Source organism: Pleurodeles waltl, chromosome 6 (assembly GCF_031143425.1).
Source record: "Pleurodeles waltl isolate 20211129_DDA chromosome 6, aPleWal1.hap1.20221129, whole genome shotgun sequence".
Taxonomy (NCBI): domain Eukaryota; kingdom Metazoa; phylum Chordata; class Amphibia; order Caudata; family Salamandridae; genus Pleurodeles; species Pleurodeles waltl.
This window is the reverse complement of record NC_090445.1, coordinates 462,399,090-462,415,484: the sequence shown is the minus strand read 5'-3', so window position 1 is coordinate 462,415,484 and position 16,395 is coordinate 462,399,090. Positions and strand designations below refer to the sequence as shown.

General features: G+C 46.3%; 1 protein-coding gene across 1 annotated transcript in view; it reads right to left on the bottom strand.

Moving 5' to 3' along the window:
• Positions 1 to 2,746: 2,746 nt before the first annotated feature.
• The window catches only part of LOC138301627 (olfactory receptor class A-like protein 1), a 40,643-nt gene continuing 26,994 nt past the window's right edge, over positions 2,747 to 16,395 (bottom strand). Inside the window, exon 2 of the mRNA XM_069242141.1 lies at positions 2,747 to 3,664. Coding sequence (XP_069098242.1) covers positions 2,747 to 3,664 — 918 coding nt within the window. The remainder of the gene's footprint in view (positions 3,665 to 16,395) is intronic.

Here is a 16,395-nt window from a genome sequence, read left to right as displayed (position 1 = left end):
GCAGGAGTGCAGATTTGATGATAGTGGTAGGAACATGTTACCTAGCCATATCATGAAGATAAACAATAACACTTGGCCAAAAAGCAACTGTTTAAGGGAGGTAAAGAAATGGGTGGAGGCAGAATGTACAACAGTGAGAAAACCAAATTATACACATACATGGACCAGATAGAGGAACCAATAATGATTGAAACTGAAATGCTTTCTGACTATAGGCCTCCCTGAATTGCAGGCCCTCCCAACTGAATAACACACTGTACTGACGTGTGCTTAATAATTAAGTATAGACTGTATAAGAGACAGAAGAGAATCAAGGGATGAACACACACCTCTCACCGGAACATCAGAAACAATGTTGACTTACCACCAGTGAGAGGCCAGGTTTACTCTGGGTCCAAATCAGTATCCTGTGGTATTTCGTAATAGTGATCACCCATTAAAACAGGTTGAAGCTGACCCCCATACAGTTTGGTTGCATTGTTTATTGAACTATACATCTATGGTCTACCCTTATGCTGCCGTGTGCCGGAGGTGTTACTTTGGGTTTCACGAATAGCGACCAGGATATGGATAGGTACAGATCAGCATCTGAAATGTAGACTGTTACTTAAGTAGAGCAGGTTTTTGTGGAAATATTGAAATATTCTTCACGCATAATTGGAATTGTGCAGAATTATTCTAATCCAAGTACGAGTGTGGCGTTTTGGCTAAAATGTACTTAATATCAAGAACAAGCCTTGAGGAAGTCCTGTAATGGGACGAAACACGTGTCGGCTGAGCTCTTCAATCATTGGCTGAAAACACTAAGCCCTGAACAGCCTGAATTCTTCAATCCCTGTTAAAAAAATATGAACATTTATACAAAGTAAAACTTTTTTTTAACAAATATATTAAACAAAAGGAACAAAATGGTTTGCACCCTGATGTTTAATAACTGACATTCTTTATGTTATTTCTTTGTGATTTCTGTTTACTTAATAGAATCATCTCTATGGTGATATCAAAATATTAGTCTAACAACTTGACCCATAGCAACTGATTTCTAGTGTGCTCCACTATTATTTTCGTTCTGATATTAACTGGTTTAGGTTTACCGATTCCAGTCTACCCATCATGGCAACAGATGTGTTATAGTGTTAGAGCACCTTAATTATGTTCAAAATGATCCGATAAAATTGGAGTGATGTGCAGCTAAGTGGGGTCACTGTTGCCTTTATTACTTTGATACCCTTATTAAAGGATAGGCTGTGTCACATAAAGAGTACATTTTAAAATAACAATGTATGTGCCTTAGGGTGAATAACATCTGCACTGTCATAACATGATTGTTTTGAAACTTTATGAAAATGTTTATTAAAACATCAATCATTCAAGACTAATTAAAACTCAATAGTGACAACGCAGAGGGCCTCACGTTTAGGGAACCTCCTAAAGTGTGGTTCTCACTTTGGTGGTGGTGGAGCAGAACACATCACCCACTATGGGTTGACTCAGAAAGAAAATCCTGTATTAATTTTTGACTATTTTTTCTCATTCTTTCAACAGATCAGGCATTTTTTCCACTTGCTTTAACAACATCCTCATGCTATGGAAAACATCCCCTTTCTCCCTTCTCGCACTCATAGGACTACTGTAAATTTAATTATCTCCTCACAACAAGATAATAGAAAGTCTATGTTGGACTTCCTGTCTTCAAATACTTCGAAACCTTTCTGCATGCCTCATCTGAGGAATGCCCCCTTGCTTGACCATCCCTTCTCACTGTTCTACTGTCCATTGCCTTCTGAATGCAAACAATGTAACTTCAAAGTGTTGTGCCTAGATCTAGGCGCTCTTCATAACATAGGTCCTCTGCTACTTCGCCATTGTATCACCCTTTATATTCCTTCCAGAAACCTATGCTTTTGCAGTAGCCAACTGTCTGCATCTTCCTAACTTAGGAACGTACTTATTGGACTCTGATACTTCTCCTTTCAGGCATCAAAGCACTGGAACTCTTTGTCTCCTAAGTTCTAGTGACTCCAGTCTTCAGTCTTTCGGAAAATAAACTTGCCTTTTCCACATTAGTGGAGTCTCTACATCTCCTTCAGTTATTGCTCAGCACCAGGCTGCTTGGTTAGGGTAGAAGTGCACTTTCCATAATTATTTTCAATCATTAATTTCATTCAGCAGAACAATAACTATAGACATGTGCTTAAAGTGCATTATTTGCCAACATTTTTCGAAACACCATGGAAGGTGGGATATGAAGAAACACAAATATCTCCCAAAAGTATTCTGAAGCGCTAGTGGGTTGAGGCCAATTCAATTGATTTCAGGTGTTTTACATTACTTGACATGTCACTGTTTTTGACAACACTAGAATTATAACGTGTAGGAAACACATTGAATGTTCATTGAAATACCACATTTACTATTTGTTCTGTTAGAAGTTCTTGAAAGAGAGTCCTAAACATCCTAGAAAGGTTGTTAAGTCCTATTACAAATGCATTAATGTTAAAGGCCCAGTGTGCTTTAATTTGAGCTGTCATATATTGGCAAAACAATTATCCTATGTATTATACCACTACAATGACAGAATACCCCATAAGCAATTTTTAGTCTCACTCTGAATCTGGCTCTGCCTCCAGCATCTGAAGTGTTATCCCTGCACCCCCAAAATGTAGGTCTAGTTGCGCCACTGGTTCTGTTATTATAATAGATCTATGCACTGCAGATAATGTGCCCATTATTCCTTTATATTTTCTCATTCATGCCTGTTTCTGAGTTGCTTCATTTTACTCCTCAATTTAGGGTTGAAAGCTAGTGTAACAATGGGAAAGACAAAACTATAGGACATAGTGAAGAAGATGCGGACATCAGTCACAACAGTAAGGATCTCATTGGATACCGTTTGGTAGAGCCAGATGGCATTTTCAATCCCATAAAATGTTAGATACAGGGTCACCAGAGTGATGACTGTTGTGGTGGCCTGTGATTCAGCTGTTCGCCCTGTCTGCTGATCTGGGTGTCGGAGGCTTCGAACCACCTTCTTGTGTTGGTACAAAACCAGCAAAATGTAGCCACTAGCTGTAGCCATGACCATCACGGAAAAAAGATCCTGAACGAAGTTGAGGAGTCCCATTACTTCAAAGAGCACTTTGTTTGGATAAGTGACAAAGCAGTACTTCAAGTTGTAGGCATACTGGAGCATAGTCACATTAGAGATAGAAAATGCATAGTATACGGTGTCCAAGTTGGATGCCATGTTCATTAAGTAACACACATATATGATGGTGGTGAGATACTTCTGTAATTGTGTTCTCAGGTACATCCACTTTGGACTGCTTGAACTGATAACGATGCCCTGGTAGCAGCTGAGAAGACAGGTTAAGCCAATGACTGCTCCCCTGCATGTCCGGTACATTAAAAGGATGACCTTGCAGTCACGGTCTGTGAAAAGGTCCCTGAAGCCGAACGCAGACAGCGATGAAGGCAACGCCCGGGTCACAAAGACAACAAGGTTTGATCCAGCGATATGGGACATGATGACCTCTGGCAAGAGAGCCTTGCCCTTGTTGCTTGACGTAAGGCAGAAATAAAACAGGATAGAGAAGTTGGTCACACTTCCAAGCATTGCCATCAGGAAATAGACTGCTCCCTGCAGGATTCGATAAAGATCCATCTGCAGAAGAAGAGACAAAATGAAATATAAAGTCACCAGTGGTGGCAACAGTTTTTGAAAAATTTAACAGAGGAATCGTTTGTTTTAATTTCAGTGCCTCTCACTTTGAGCGCCATATACTAAATAGAACCCATAGGCTTTTTGATAATACATCGTTGTCCAGTTATTAGCTGCATTTTCTTTAGGCACTTAAGTGATGGGTGTTAGTCATTATTAACTCAATAGATTAACCTTCTTTTCTTCATCTAGGAAATTATTTCACGAATATCTGGTCATTCACAGGTCTTTAAAACAGATGCTTAGTCACTGAGTAAACGTGAGATGCTTAACATTTTCGACCAGTGCTGATCACATGAAGTTAATGGTCGATGACGCACTTCCTGTAACAAACGCCAATCGAGACAGAGGCTATCAATTTTACAGCCCCCTGCCCAGCTTCAATACCTGACCCACTGGAAGTAACACCACTGGTCATGGATACAGTTTTTAACTGAAGTTTTAATAACATGTCAGTTTAATGGAAAACGTTATTAACCACTAAATGTACTGTACTCCTATGCAATGTTAAATTGTTCTTCTATTGTGCCATGTTTCGTGGGCATTAAATCCACACCATAAACCTCTACTTCATCTGGGAGGAGTTCACCGCATTTGGAAAATCATACACTCAAGTCCTCCCTTCAATCTAAGTAACCCTTCAGCTGGACATAGTGAAGCGCAGTTACATTATTTCCTCCTCGCATGGAAGTTCACCCTCAAAGCCCAACTTCTTTGCCTAGAGTAGGAGCATGGCTGCTAATTCCCCACCCCGACCTCTGACGCCGCAGATAGCAAGCCCAGTACCATGAGGGAAGCCAGAGGAACCCTCTGCTGCCACTAAATGCCCTTTAACTCAAACTGCACACATTGCAGAAACATAACTTCTAAATGAGAATTATTTACAACAATGCTAATTTTTTTTAACGATTTTTCACACTTTACTGTTCACAGTCTTTACAATTTGTAGTTAAAAAGTGTCTCTTTACATGAGATCTAAAAAACACAAACAACCATTTGTTTTTTATTTCTTAAATTTATTTATTAGGTTTCATTTGATTAAGGAGAACCCAAAAAGCTATGCGTTTAAAACGTATCTAAACACTATAGAAAAAAACACAATAATTCAAATGCTGTATGAGCCTGAGCAAGGTACCTTTCAAATACAGGATCAACTGAGATTTTTGCTTGTTTGTCGGGATTTCTTTAAAAAAAAAAAAAAAAACATACAGAGCACTACTAATCAACTCAGAAAAAACAGTGAACCTCAAGTGGATAAACATATTCCCCCTGTGAGAAATTGGGTTGTTGGTTGAGGACAGTGTGAGCCTTTTCAAGCAACAGCCACAATCCTCATCAGGTTGAACCACTAAAGTTACAAAGTTTACCTGTGCGTAACACTCTGGCAGCTTGGCACAAAAGCAGTCCGGATGAACTTAGAGGCAATATGTAAAGTATTTATGCAGCACACATGCATTTAAAAGTGGAAACACAGCACAAGAAAATACATAAAAGTTAATAAATTATTTGATACCAAAACAACCAAAATCCAATCAGTAGACCCGGAGATATGCAGTATTACAAATTTAGGTAAAAATAGTGTTTAAAAAACACAAACCGCCCACTATGGTTAACTGGTTCTGCTGGACCGGGTCAAAGTCAGAAGTTCAGGCTGACTATGATGGAGAATGGGCTGGATATAGGGATGAGGTTAGGACCCCTGAGAATAGTACCTTATGGTGGTCAATAAGAGTTTAGCAGGTGGAGGAGGCCGCCCGCCAAAATCTTTCTGCCCTCAGACCGCCTGTGCAGCCTGAACCCCGCGAGCGCTAACAGGACTTCACCGCAGGGCCAGCGGGCAGAAATAGTGCTTCCACCTGCCAGCCCTGCGGTAAACCGGCCCTTAACATTGACGCCGGCTCCTAATGGAGCCGGCTCCAATGTGGCAGTGCAGCTCGTGAAGCATTCCACTTCCTGTAATTCGGGGAGTGGAATGCGCAATGGGGCTGTGCATGGGGGCCCCTGCACTACCCATGCCAATGCACAGTCCCATCACCAGCTTTTTGGCGGTGGGCCGCCACCGCGAGTCTGGCAGTCATTTGATAGCTAGACTCATAATGACCACCTATGTCCTTGATGTAGAGCGGTATTCTGCATAGCCTTAGTTCCGAGAAGTGATACAAGGTCCTGTTTTGAGTTGCGGCATGCTTTATCTGTTCTGATGAGGAGCTGCGAAGGCTGTGATGCGGGGTACGAATTGAGTTGCTTTGAGCTGCATCAATATCAATGAGGAGATGCAAGGGCTGTGTCTAGTTGTGATTCACACCATAGCTTGGCTGGAAGAACATCTTTACCATGCACTTCCAAGGGTCCAGGACTGGAGAGGCACCACTTGAAGGGTTTATTACTCAAGTCAGACATAGTCCAGGAGCAGGGTTCAAGATGATCAGAGCCTTTTCTGTCCATGAGGCTCTGATGAGGAGGCCAGCCAAATAGCCCTTGCAGACACTCTGGTGGTCCTGGGTTCTAGGTGCAGGTCGAGTCATTCTTACTCAGCCAACATGGCAGCAGAGCAGTCCTTCTGACAGCAGAGCAGCAGAGCAGTCCTTCTTCTGAGTCTTCAACAGGTCCAGAGGTGATTTGAAGAGTGGGTTTGAGGGTCCAATATTTATACCTGGTGTAGCATGATGGCAGTATTATGTGATATGACTGGGGGAGCTTACCATGTAATATCAACACATTACCCAGAAGTAGACCTTGGGCTCACAGCAGTGAACCTTAGCTCAGTCCTGGTAGAGTGGCAAATAGCAGTCAGACTACTTAAAGGAAAATGTGAAAAGCATTTCACAACACCAACATGGATGATAAGTAATTAACAGGACTTGAAAGAAATACAACACCAATTTAGAAAAATGAAGCAGATCTTTATCTCATTTAAACACCAAAACAACATATGTATGTTACATACCACTTGAGTTGTGGATTTTTAAATTGTTTAAAAATAGATGCCCTTTCAGTTGTCAAACAAATGCCATTGAAGTCAATGGGGAAATCACACTGTAATCGGTCATTTGTGGGGGTAAGTTCCATGGAACCCACCTAAAATTAAGGTCTGAGGGGTCCCTAGACCAAGTTCCTATAGACAGTACCTTTTTACCTTGCCCAGGGAGTCCAGGTGCAGAGGTCTGCTTGTTGTCCTTAGAAAAGAACTGGAACTACAAGAGTTGTCAATCAAAGATGCAGCATTATGCAAAACCACACTTGAAGATGGAGTTACACTCTACTGTCAGAGAGTAGAGGCCTTTGGGGTCTCTGGACCTGGATTCCAAAGCTAGTCCGCTGCCACCACATCTGGCGGCTCCGGGTGCAGAGGTGGCCTTGCTTCTGTCAAACACTGGAGGGTCATGCCAAAGATGCTTTGCCATTTAGTTGAAGTTGTCTTCTTCAGGTTGCTGGATCTCAGCAGAAGGGTCATTGACGATGTCAGTCACTATTTCTGGGAGTTGCTCTGGGGATGGTGACATCTGGAGACAGGTCGGTTACTAGGCTGGTGACCAACAAGCCTTGGCAGTGGCAAAAGTAATCCACGGATACTTCTTTGGCTGGAAATCAATGAGTAGTGTAGTGGCTCCAAACTTAGTGTGAGCCTCACTACAACTCACAGGGTGCAGGTCACCAATTTTCTTTGAGCTCACTCAAGAGGGTCTAGATGGGTTGTACTTCTTGTGACACAGCATGATGATTCTTCTCTAGGTTGCAGGTGACTGGTTCCACCTGTCAGGCGAGTCCGCTTCCGTTTCTGGCATCCACTAGAGTCCCTCTTGCTGGGGGCAACAAGCTTTCGCCATGGTCACAAGTCGAACACACAGTTCAAGTATATGGTCTCATCAGGGAACTTAAGTGTCCTCTCTTTGTGCTGCAATGGAGTCCAAAGTCCTGTTGTTGGTGACAGCATCTTCTCTGTGCCACTTCCCAGATTCAAAGACATAACTGAGGTTCTGGTACCAGGAGAGCCCCTTAAATCCTAGTTTAGGAGGTGTTAAGAGGGCGAGGGACCATGGCCAATGGGCTACTGTTACCCATGGCTAGTCCGCCCCTGAAGGGATTGCTTTCTTTGGGAGTTCATCAGTTTTCTACCCAAAATCCACTAATTTAGTGTTTGCCAAGATGACAGAACCTTTCTTTGACTGTACAGACCTCCTAGCCCACCATAAAGGCGTGGCTAGCCTCTCAGAGTTCTCCTGATTTGCGGCGTTTGGAGTATTATGGACTGTATAACCATTGCAAGTCTGCAAAATGGCACATAAGAAATGTTCGCTGTTTTGGACTGAGGAATTCTAACGACGCATGTAAACTAAGACTCATCATTTGAATTTTGATATATCTTCCTTGATTTTGGTCCTGGGTTAGGAGATATTGGTCTTGCTCGCTTTTGCAAAACTAAATAGGAGAGGTGAATGAAAACAGTAGAGTTGACTACATGGATGGAATCTCTCTCGTTGTGTATTTTAACAAGTTTTGAATAATATACTTTTGCCCTGAGGAAGGTGAGTGACCTGGTGGTCACTTTTCACCGAAATGTTTGTCGACATAGTATTGCACTAGGAGACGTTGGAACTTGAAATACAAGAAGTCTACAAGCAATACAACAAAGGATTCTATTACAAGGGAAAAATGCAATGACATTATCAAAGATCATTATAGACTGGTGATTTTTCCATTGATTGGTTTACATTTTGTTGGACCTGTCGTTTTGGTGTAATTATAAAGGACTTGATGAAATTTAAGATCTTTTCTAGTGCTATATTTTGATGACATGTGCACTGATTTAGTAACCTGATAGTTTTTATCTTTTAGTTATGTATGTGTGTGGTCTATTTGGGTATGCATGAGGTGATGAGTGAGATTTCTCCATGCTGTCTTCAGAGTAATGCGTTTATATATCTATATCAGCTATTAACTCCATATAATAAAATTATGTTTATATTTGGGTATAGAGTATGGATTTCACATATGTATATATATTTTATGCTCAACACTGTTTCATATCTGTTTCAGGATTTTTGTTGAAACCTTCTTAGGAGGTGGGTTTTCTTTTGTTATTCTCAGAGGTGCACGCTTCCTTCATAACTAATTATTCTGCCTGTCAACCTGTACAGGGCAGGAAGGGTTTTGTCCTCGAGAAGGAGAAAACAGATTACATATCAGGGTGGGGAAAGCCTTTAAGGTTCATCACCTTGATTACTGTAAACCCTAGTCATCCTGGGAGGGAGGAGGTGTGACCTCCTTACTGCCCAGGTCCTTTGTCTCTACCCTGGCAGCAGTGTTAGCACAATCAGCAGGAGGGCAAGCTCTTGTCTTGGTGGCAAATAGCTCTGGGGAGCTCGCTAGGGCAAGAGAAAGTTGGTATCTTGGTGGGAATCTGCTAAGGAAGCCACCAGGGTACATGATAGCTAATCCTGGGCACGAGAATCATGTTCAGGTTAAAAAGCACATTTCTTTACACCAAACACGGGGTAAATCAGTCAGGGCATCATGGAGCTGGACAGATGGGGTTTGTCTGGTTCCAGCCGATGTTATCCTATGTTGGTCACTTTTGGTAGCATTACGTTTTAAATGCTATTACAGGGTCATATATGCTCATGCATAAATGTCCTCACTCTTAACACAGCACCCACCCTCCTGGGCTATAGGAAGCCAGCCTTAGGGGTGACTGACCTGTACTATGGGCAGTGAAGGGACTCTGCCTGCCCTTCGTGTGGGCAGAGTCAAACGTGAGCAGTTAAGCTTGTGCAGGCTGACATGGCAGTTCTGCAGGCTTTGCTTTTACTCAGGCCAAACAGGGTGACACAATCAGTGCTGCAGCCCTGGTGACCCCTTTACCATCCCAATGGGTATTATTAGAGGTTATGGAGGGTTATCTAGTGAGCACGTGAGAATAACGCCAGCACTAAGGTCTAAATATTCAGTGGGTTCCACATGTGTGTGCATGAACTAACCAAGGCATACTTTATATATATATATATATATATATATATATATATATATATATATATATTTATTTATATATATATATATATAAAATCTTTTTCCAAACTTAGGCCCTCATTACAACATTGGCAGTAAGTGCCGCTTACCACCATGCTGACTGCCACCAACATACCATCACTGCGGTGGTATACTGCTACGGGTATTATGACCCACACATAGAAATCCGCCACTATACAGACACCCACACAAGTCCGCCATCCCAAAGGTTAGTGATAGGATGGCAGTACCAAAACCCACACTGTTACACCAACAGAAATACGCCCAGAGCATCATGACCCATGAATCACCGCGGCGGACATTCAACCGCGGTAAAACATTGGCGGTACATACCGCCATGCCCAAAATACACACACACTAACAGAACAGCTCCACATTGGACAATTCAAACTACACACACCTGACACACATACACACACCACACCCACACACCCACAACACTATAAAACACACACACACACACAATACCCACAACCCTTTATGACCAAAACATTTTGGCAAGTGAGAGAGAGAGACAAGCCAGGAGCACCCACTGAATCTGAGCCACAAAACACTGTCACCCGTACCCCATCCACATACCTCATAGCACACACCCCAACACATCAGCCCACACACCCTCACACATACCACTCACACTACACCCATAGCACCACAAAGACAACCCAGGTTCTCAGAGGAGGAGCTAAGGGTAATGGTGGAGGAAATCATCTGGGTAGAGCCACAGCTATTTGGATCACAGGTGCAGCAGACATCTATTGCAAGGAAGGTGGAGCTATGGCAGAGAGTCGTGGACATGGTCAACGCTGTGGGACAGCACCCAAAAGGAAGGGATGACATCAGGAAGAGGTGGAAGGACCTACGGGGGAAGGTGCGTTCCATGGTAGCAAGACGCCAGGTAGCTGTACAGAGGAGTGGTGGTGGACCCCTGCCTCCTCCCCCACAACTAACAACATGGGAGAAACAAGACTTGGCGATCATGCATCCTGAGGGCCTCGCAGGAGTAGCAGGAGGACTGGACTCTGGTAAGTCAAATCTTTACTACTTTATCCCCCACCCTACCTGCATGCCATCACAAACAACAACCCCTGCCCTCACCCCCATCAGCCCACCACCTCACATATACCCCACCATCACAACCCATCCATCCCAATAACAAGCCCTGCATGCAACACCAATGCATGGACACCCACACAGACCTGCATGGACACCCATCACCACAGCATGCACACTAGGGACAATCAACCAAGCGCAACTCACACAAGCCAAAGCTGCCTTGCTAATAACAACCATAGAGGGAAACAAATCAATGGACAAGATGGTGCACACAGATACAATAACACTGCATGTACATCCCCACATGACCCCCACTCAAAGTCACCGGAGAGGAGGTGCCAGCCACATCCAGTCCCCCCCCTGAAGAGGCCCACAGTGATGACAGCAGCTCAGCCCGCCTGGATCACGATGACCAACCTGGCCCATCAGAGGCCTCTGGACAGTCGGTGACCCAGCCACAGTCCCAACCCACCACAGAGCCTCGCCCCTCAGGAAACACCACCAGAGCACCCACCCAGCGGGCCCATCCCTCTGTCCTCAGGACAGGTCAATCAGCAGTGTGTCCACCACTACAGGGACTCCAGGCAACCCCACAAACACAGGATAATCAGGGACATGGGGTCAGTGGAAATGGGCACACTGTTCAGGGGACAGAGGCACAGGACAACAGGGAAGCTGGGAGGACTGCTGTGCGACAAGGGGAGGACAGGCCCAGGGAACTGACTCTCCAAGAGGCACTCACCAACATCCTGGGAACATTCCACCATTCCCAGGAGACCATGGCCAGATACCTGCCAAGCTGCAGGAGACCCAGCGGCTGCAGGAGGGACAGTACCTGTGGATCAGGGAGGACCTGAGGGACATCCACACCACCCTAGTCACCATTGCAGGGGTGCTGGCAGACATGGCCAACACCATGAGGGAGGCAGTGGCACACCAACGGGCCCCTGACACTAGCCAAACCAAATAACAGCCCTCCACCTCCTCCGGCAATAGTGGACAGGAGGCCCCGCCACAGGACCAGCAGGCCACCAGCACCCCACCCCCTGCAGAAGGAGAACCACCCCACAAACGGTCCCTGCAATCCAGGCAGAAGCCAGAGAACATTGACATGACCCGGCCAGGAAATAAGACTCTCCTGATTGTCACCCTTCTGTCCCACCCTGCCCACCTTGAACTGCCATTGGTCCACGTCCTATGCCCCCTTGGACAATGCAACTGTGATACAAATAGAATGGACTCTACCCTGGACTTTCCTCCATCAGCAACCCAGCCCATTGTAATACCCCCTACACTTATTAGCACATAAATAAACACCCTTTGAACAAATTCAAGTATGGAGTCTGTGAACTCTATGACAAATGTATTAGTTTCACAAACTGTAAACATTGCAATTCAAATGTATTGTAATATTTACATAAGTATGACCTGTAGTGGGCAGCAGTTAACACACCAGGAGCCAGAGTGGGGTGCAGAGATCTGAATAAAGAGATGCCAAAGGGTACAGTAAGTGGCCATAGAAATAGGGAAATCAGGCTGCCATGTTCAATTTCAAACACAAAACTGTAATGGAAGGTGAAGTTACAGTGTCTTACCTGTGTGTCACTGGAAGTACTGTTGAATTAGTGTACTTCTGTTGTCCACATCTTCTTCCTCTGCCTCCTCTTCGTCACTGTCCACAGGCTCCACTGCTGCAACACGACCATCCCCAGGCTCATCCTCCTACAGAAAAGCACCTGGCGTCTCAAGGCCATGTTGTGCAACATGCAACATGCAACGATGATCTGGCACACCTTCTTGGGTGAGTAGTACAGGGATCCACCTGTCAGATGGAGGCACCAGAATCTGGCCTTCAGGAGGCCAAATGTTCTCTCAATGATCCTCCTTGTTCATCCATGTGCCTCATTGTAACATTCCTCTGCCCTTGTCCTGGCATTCCTCACAGGGGTCAATAGCCAATGGAAGCTGGGGTAACCAGAGTCACCTGCAAATATTCAAGGGATACCTGTTAGCCACACACTCACCCTGAGGGCCAAACCCACACCCACATACCTATATCAACTGGGTTGAGACCATGGGCTCACCTATTAGCCACACCCTGTGCCTCTGGAGTTAAGACATCACATATGGAATGCTGCTATTCCTCAAGATAAAGGCATCATGCACAGAGCAAGGATACTTGGCATTGACATGGGAGATGTACTGGTCTGCCAAACACACCATCTGCACATTCAGAGAGTGAAAGCTTTTCCTATTTCTGAACACTTGTTCATTTCTCCGGGGGGACAAATGCAATATGAGCACCATCAATGGCACCAATGATGTTGGGAATATGTCCCAGTGCATAAAAGTCAGCCTTCACTGTGGCCAAATCCTCCACCTGGGGGAATACGATGTAGCTGCGCATGTGTTCATCAGGGCAGACAACACTCTGGTCAGCATGTTTGAGAATATTGACTGAGACATCCCTGATGCCATGGCCACTGTCACTTGGAAGGAACCACTTGCCAGGAATTGGAGCACTGACAGGACCTGCACTAGAGGGGAGATACCTGTGGGGTGGCGGATAGCTGAAATCAGGTCTGGCTCCAATTGGGCACACAGTTCTTGGATTGTGACCCTATCAAGTCTGTAGATCAGGATAATGTGCCTGTCCTCCATTGTCACCAGGTCTCCAGCGGTCTGGGGGATGTCTCCATCTCCTATTCATCCTCAGCGGTTGAACTCTAGGGTGAAAAACGGTGATCAGAAGGTCATATACACACATATGTCAATATTAATATGCATTTCTTCCTTTACAGAAACATTATGTGAACTCGTGAGTCAGTTGATGTGCCAATGTCTGCTGTGACGCATTTAGGTGCCATGGCCTGTGCCCCCCTGAAATGGCGGCTGCCTGACCTGTGAGGAGAGACAAGTGGAAATGAGGTAATTCCGCTGGCATTGTGCGCCGTTGCTGTCGGCGGTTGACGACCGCAGCGCAACATCGCATTGTTATCATTGGGCCCTCTGGGTTCCAGGAGCCAATGGCGATGTACGCCGGCGGTGACGGTACGCACCGCCGCGGATGTGACAGACATTTTCTATCTGTGCACTCACTGGCTACCTGACCTTCAACAGGAGAGGACCTACACTGCAAGTGCTGCTATGACCTGTTTCTGGAAGCGACAATGGCTCGCGTGTCTGGGGAAAGGGCCCCTGCCTTTACTATGGAAGAGTTGGAGAGACTAATGGATGGGGTCCTACCCCAGTACACTTTACTCCATGGTCCTCCAGACAAACAGGTGAGTACACTGTGAGCATGATGCGTGGGCCATGAATGTATGGATTGCTGTGTGTGTAAGCCCCCTGTAGGGGAGGGTCTGAGGGGTCCTGGGCAGAGTGCTGCATGTATGGTGGTCAATGTATGTGCGTAAGGGCATGGGAGGGATATGGTGGGCCATGAGTATGACAGTCCGGACGGTATGACTAATACCTTTTCTCCTGTATTGTCAGAACCCATCAGAAAAATGGTATTTGGGGTGCCATCACCAAGGAGGTGCGGACCCTGGGGGTCTTTGACAGGCGGAGCACCCGCTGCCTCAAATGGTGGGAGGACCTGCGCCGCTGGGCAAGGAAGACGGTGGAGGCCCAGCTGGGGCTGACTTCCCAATGAGGAAGGGGTGCCCGTCATACCCTGACCTCCCTGATGCTCCGCATCCTGGCAGCACCTATCCGGAGTTGGATGGGCGATTGAAGGCATCACAGCAGCCACAAGGGGGTGAGTACAGATTCTGAATCATGACTTTGCTCGCTTTAGGGTTTTACCTGGGTGGGGGATGTGGGCTGTGGGTGCCCCTAGGCCAGGGCGAACATGGCAGGGTATGTTCAATGATGGGCAAGATCAGATGCACTCCGACCCCAATAGTGTTAGTGGGCATCTACTGCTGGGGAGGGTCCTGTGGGTGTCAGGTGTGCAGCTAATGCTGTTAGGCAATGTAACCCATGGGCTGGTGACTAGCATTGTAACTGGTAGTGCATGGCCTAGTGGATAGTGCTGTTCCCTGTGTGTTGTGTACACCAACGGTAGTGTTGTCGCTGGCATTGACCAAGTGTATCCTCTGTCTCTCCCCCCCTTTTGTTTTGTCACCCTGTCCATGGGTGCATTAGCATCATCTGGCGGAGGAGAAGAGGCACCGGCGATGGTGAGGGCACTAGTGAGACAGAGGGCGAGGGGAGCACCATGATGGAGACAGGAGGGTACACTACCGACAGCAACTCCTCCTCCGATGGAAGCTCCCTGGCAGTGGCGGACACCTCTGCGCCCTCTCCAACAACAGGTACAGCTACCAGCCCCGTACCAGCACTGCCCTCCCAGCAGCCCCTCAGCGTGTTTCCCGTGCCCGCTCACACAGGAGGGTGGGCATCTCCTTTGCCCCAGGCACCTCAGACCCTGCACCAGTCAGCCCTGTTGCCTTCCGTCAGGAGGCTATTGACCTCCTGAGATCCCTCTCTGTTGGGCAGTCAACCATAACGAATGCCATCCATGGACTAACAGGGCATTTGCAACAAACAAATACATACCTGGAGGGCATTCAGCCTGGCGTGGCAGCACAACAGAGAGCATTCCAGGCTCTGGCTTCCTCACTGAATGCAGCTATTTTCCCTGTCTCCAGCCTCCCCCCTCCAACTTCTTCTACCCAGTCCCAATTCCCTCAACCACAGCCCATCCCAAGCACACCTTAAGATCAGCAACCAACCAAATCAACACACAGAAGTGGTTCAGGCAAACACAAGCACCACACTTAATCTCACAGGCACTCACACAAGCACCATCCCCATGCAGACACACCAACATCCACTGCCTCCACTGTGTCCCCCTCCTCCTTGTCGTCCACCTCCCTCCCAGTAGCATCTCCACTCACTCCTGCATGCACTACATCCTCATCCACTACCTCCATCACCATCATGCCCATCACTACACACCCCTCGCTGGCAGTCACCACCCCCACATCCGTGCACACTTCCCCTGCGTCCACTCCCACTGTTTCTGTGACCCCTCCTCCCAAAGTACACAAAAACAAGCACACACACACCCAACAGCCATCCACCTCACAAAGGCATCCAGCCCATGCACCTGCACCCAAATACAGCACACTGACACCTCCTACAACCACTCCCTCTTCCTCCACTCCCAAACCTTAGTGTCCCTAAGAAACGTTTCCTCGCCAACATTGTCCTATTCCTCACCCCTCCCCCATCCTTCACCTCGGGACAGGGTGGCCAGAACCCAGCCCAGCACCTCAGCCACCCAGTCCACTACCACTGTGGTTTCTGCAGCTGTGAGAGGCTCCAAGGTGGCACACGTCAGCCCAGCCAGTGTGCCAGCAATGCCTGACAAGGCCTGACAAAGTCTCCCGATAAAAATGATACCTCACTTGTGTGGGTAGGCCTAGCGCCCGTGACAGGAAACGCCCCAAAACACAAAGTGGACACATCAAATTTTTTTAAAGAAAACAGAGATGCTTTTTGCAAAGTGCCTACCTGTAGATTTTGGCCTCTAGCTCAGCCGGCACCTAGGGAAACCTACCAAACCTGTGCATTTTTTAAAACTA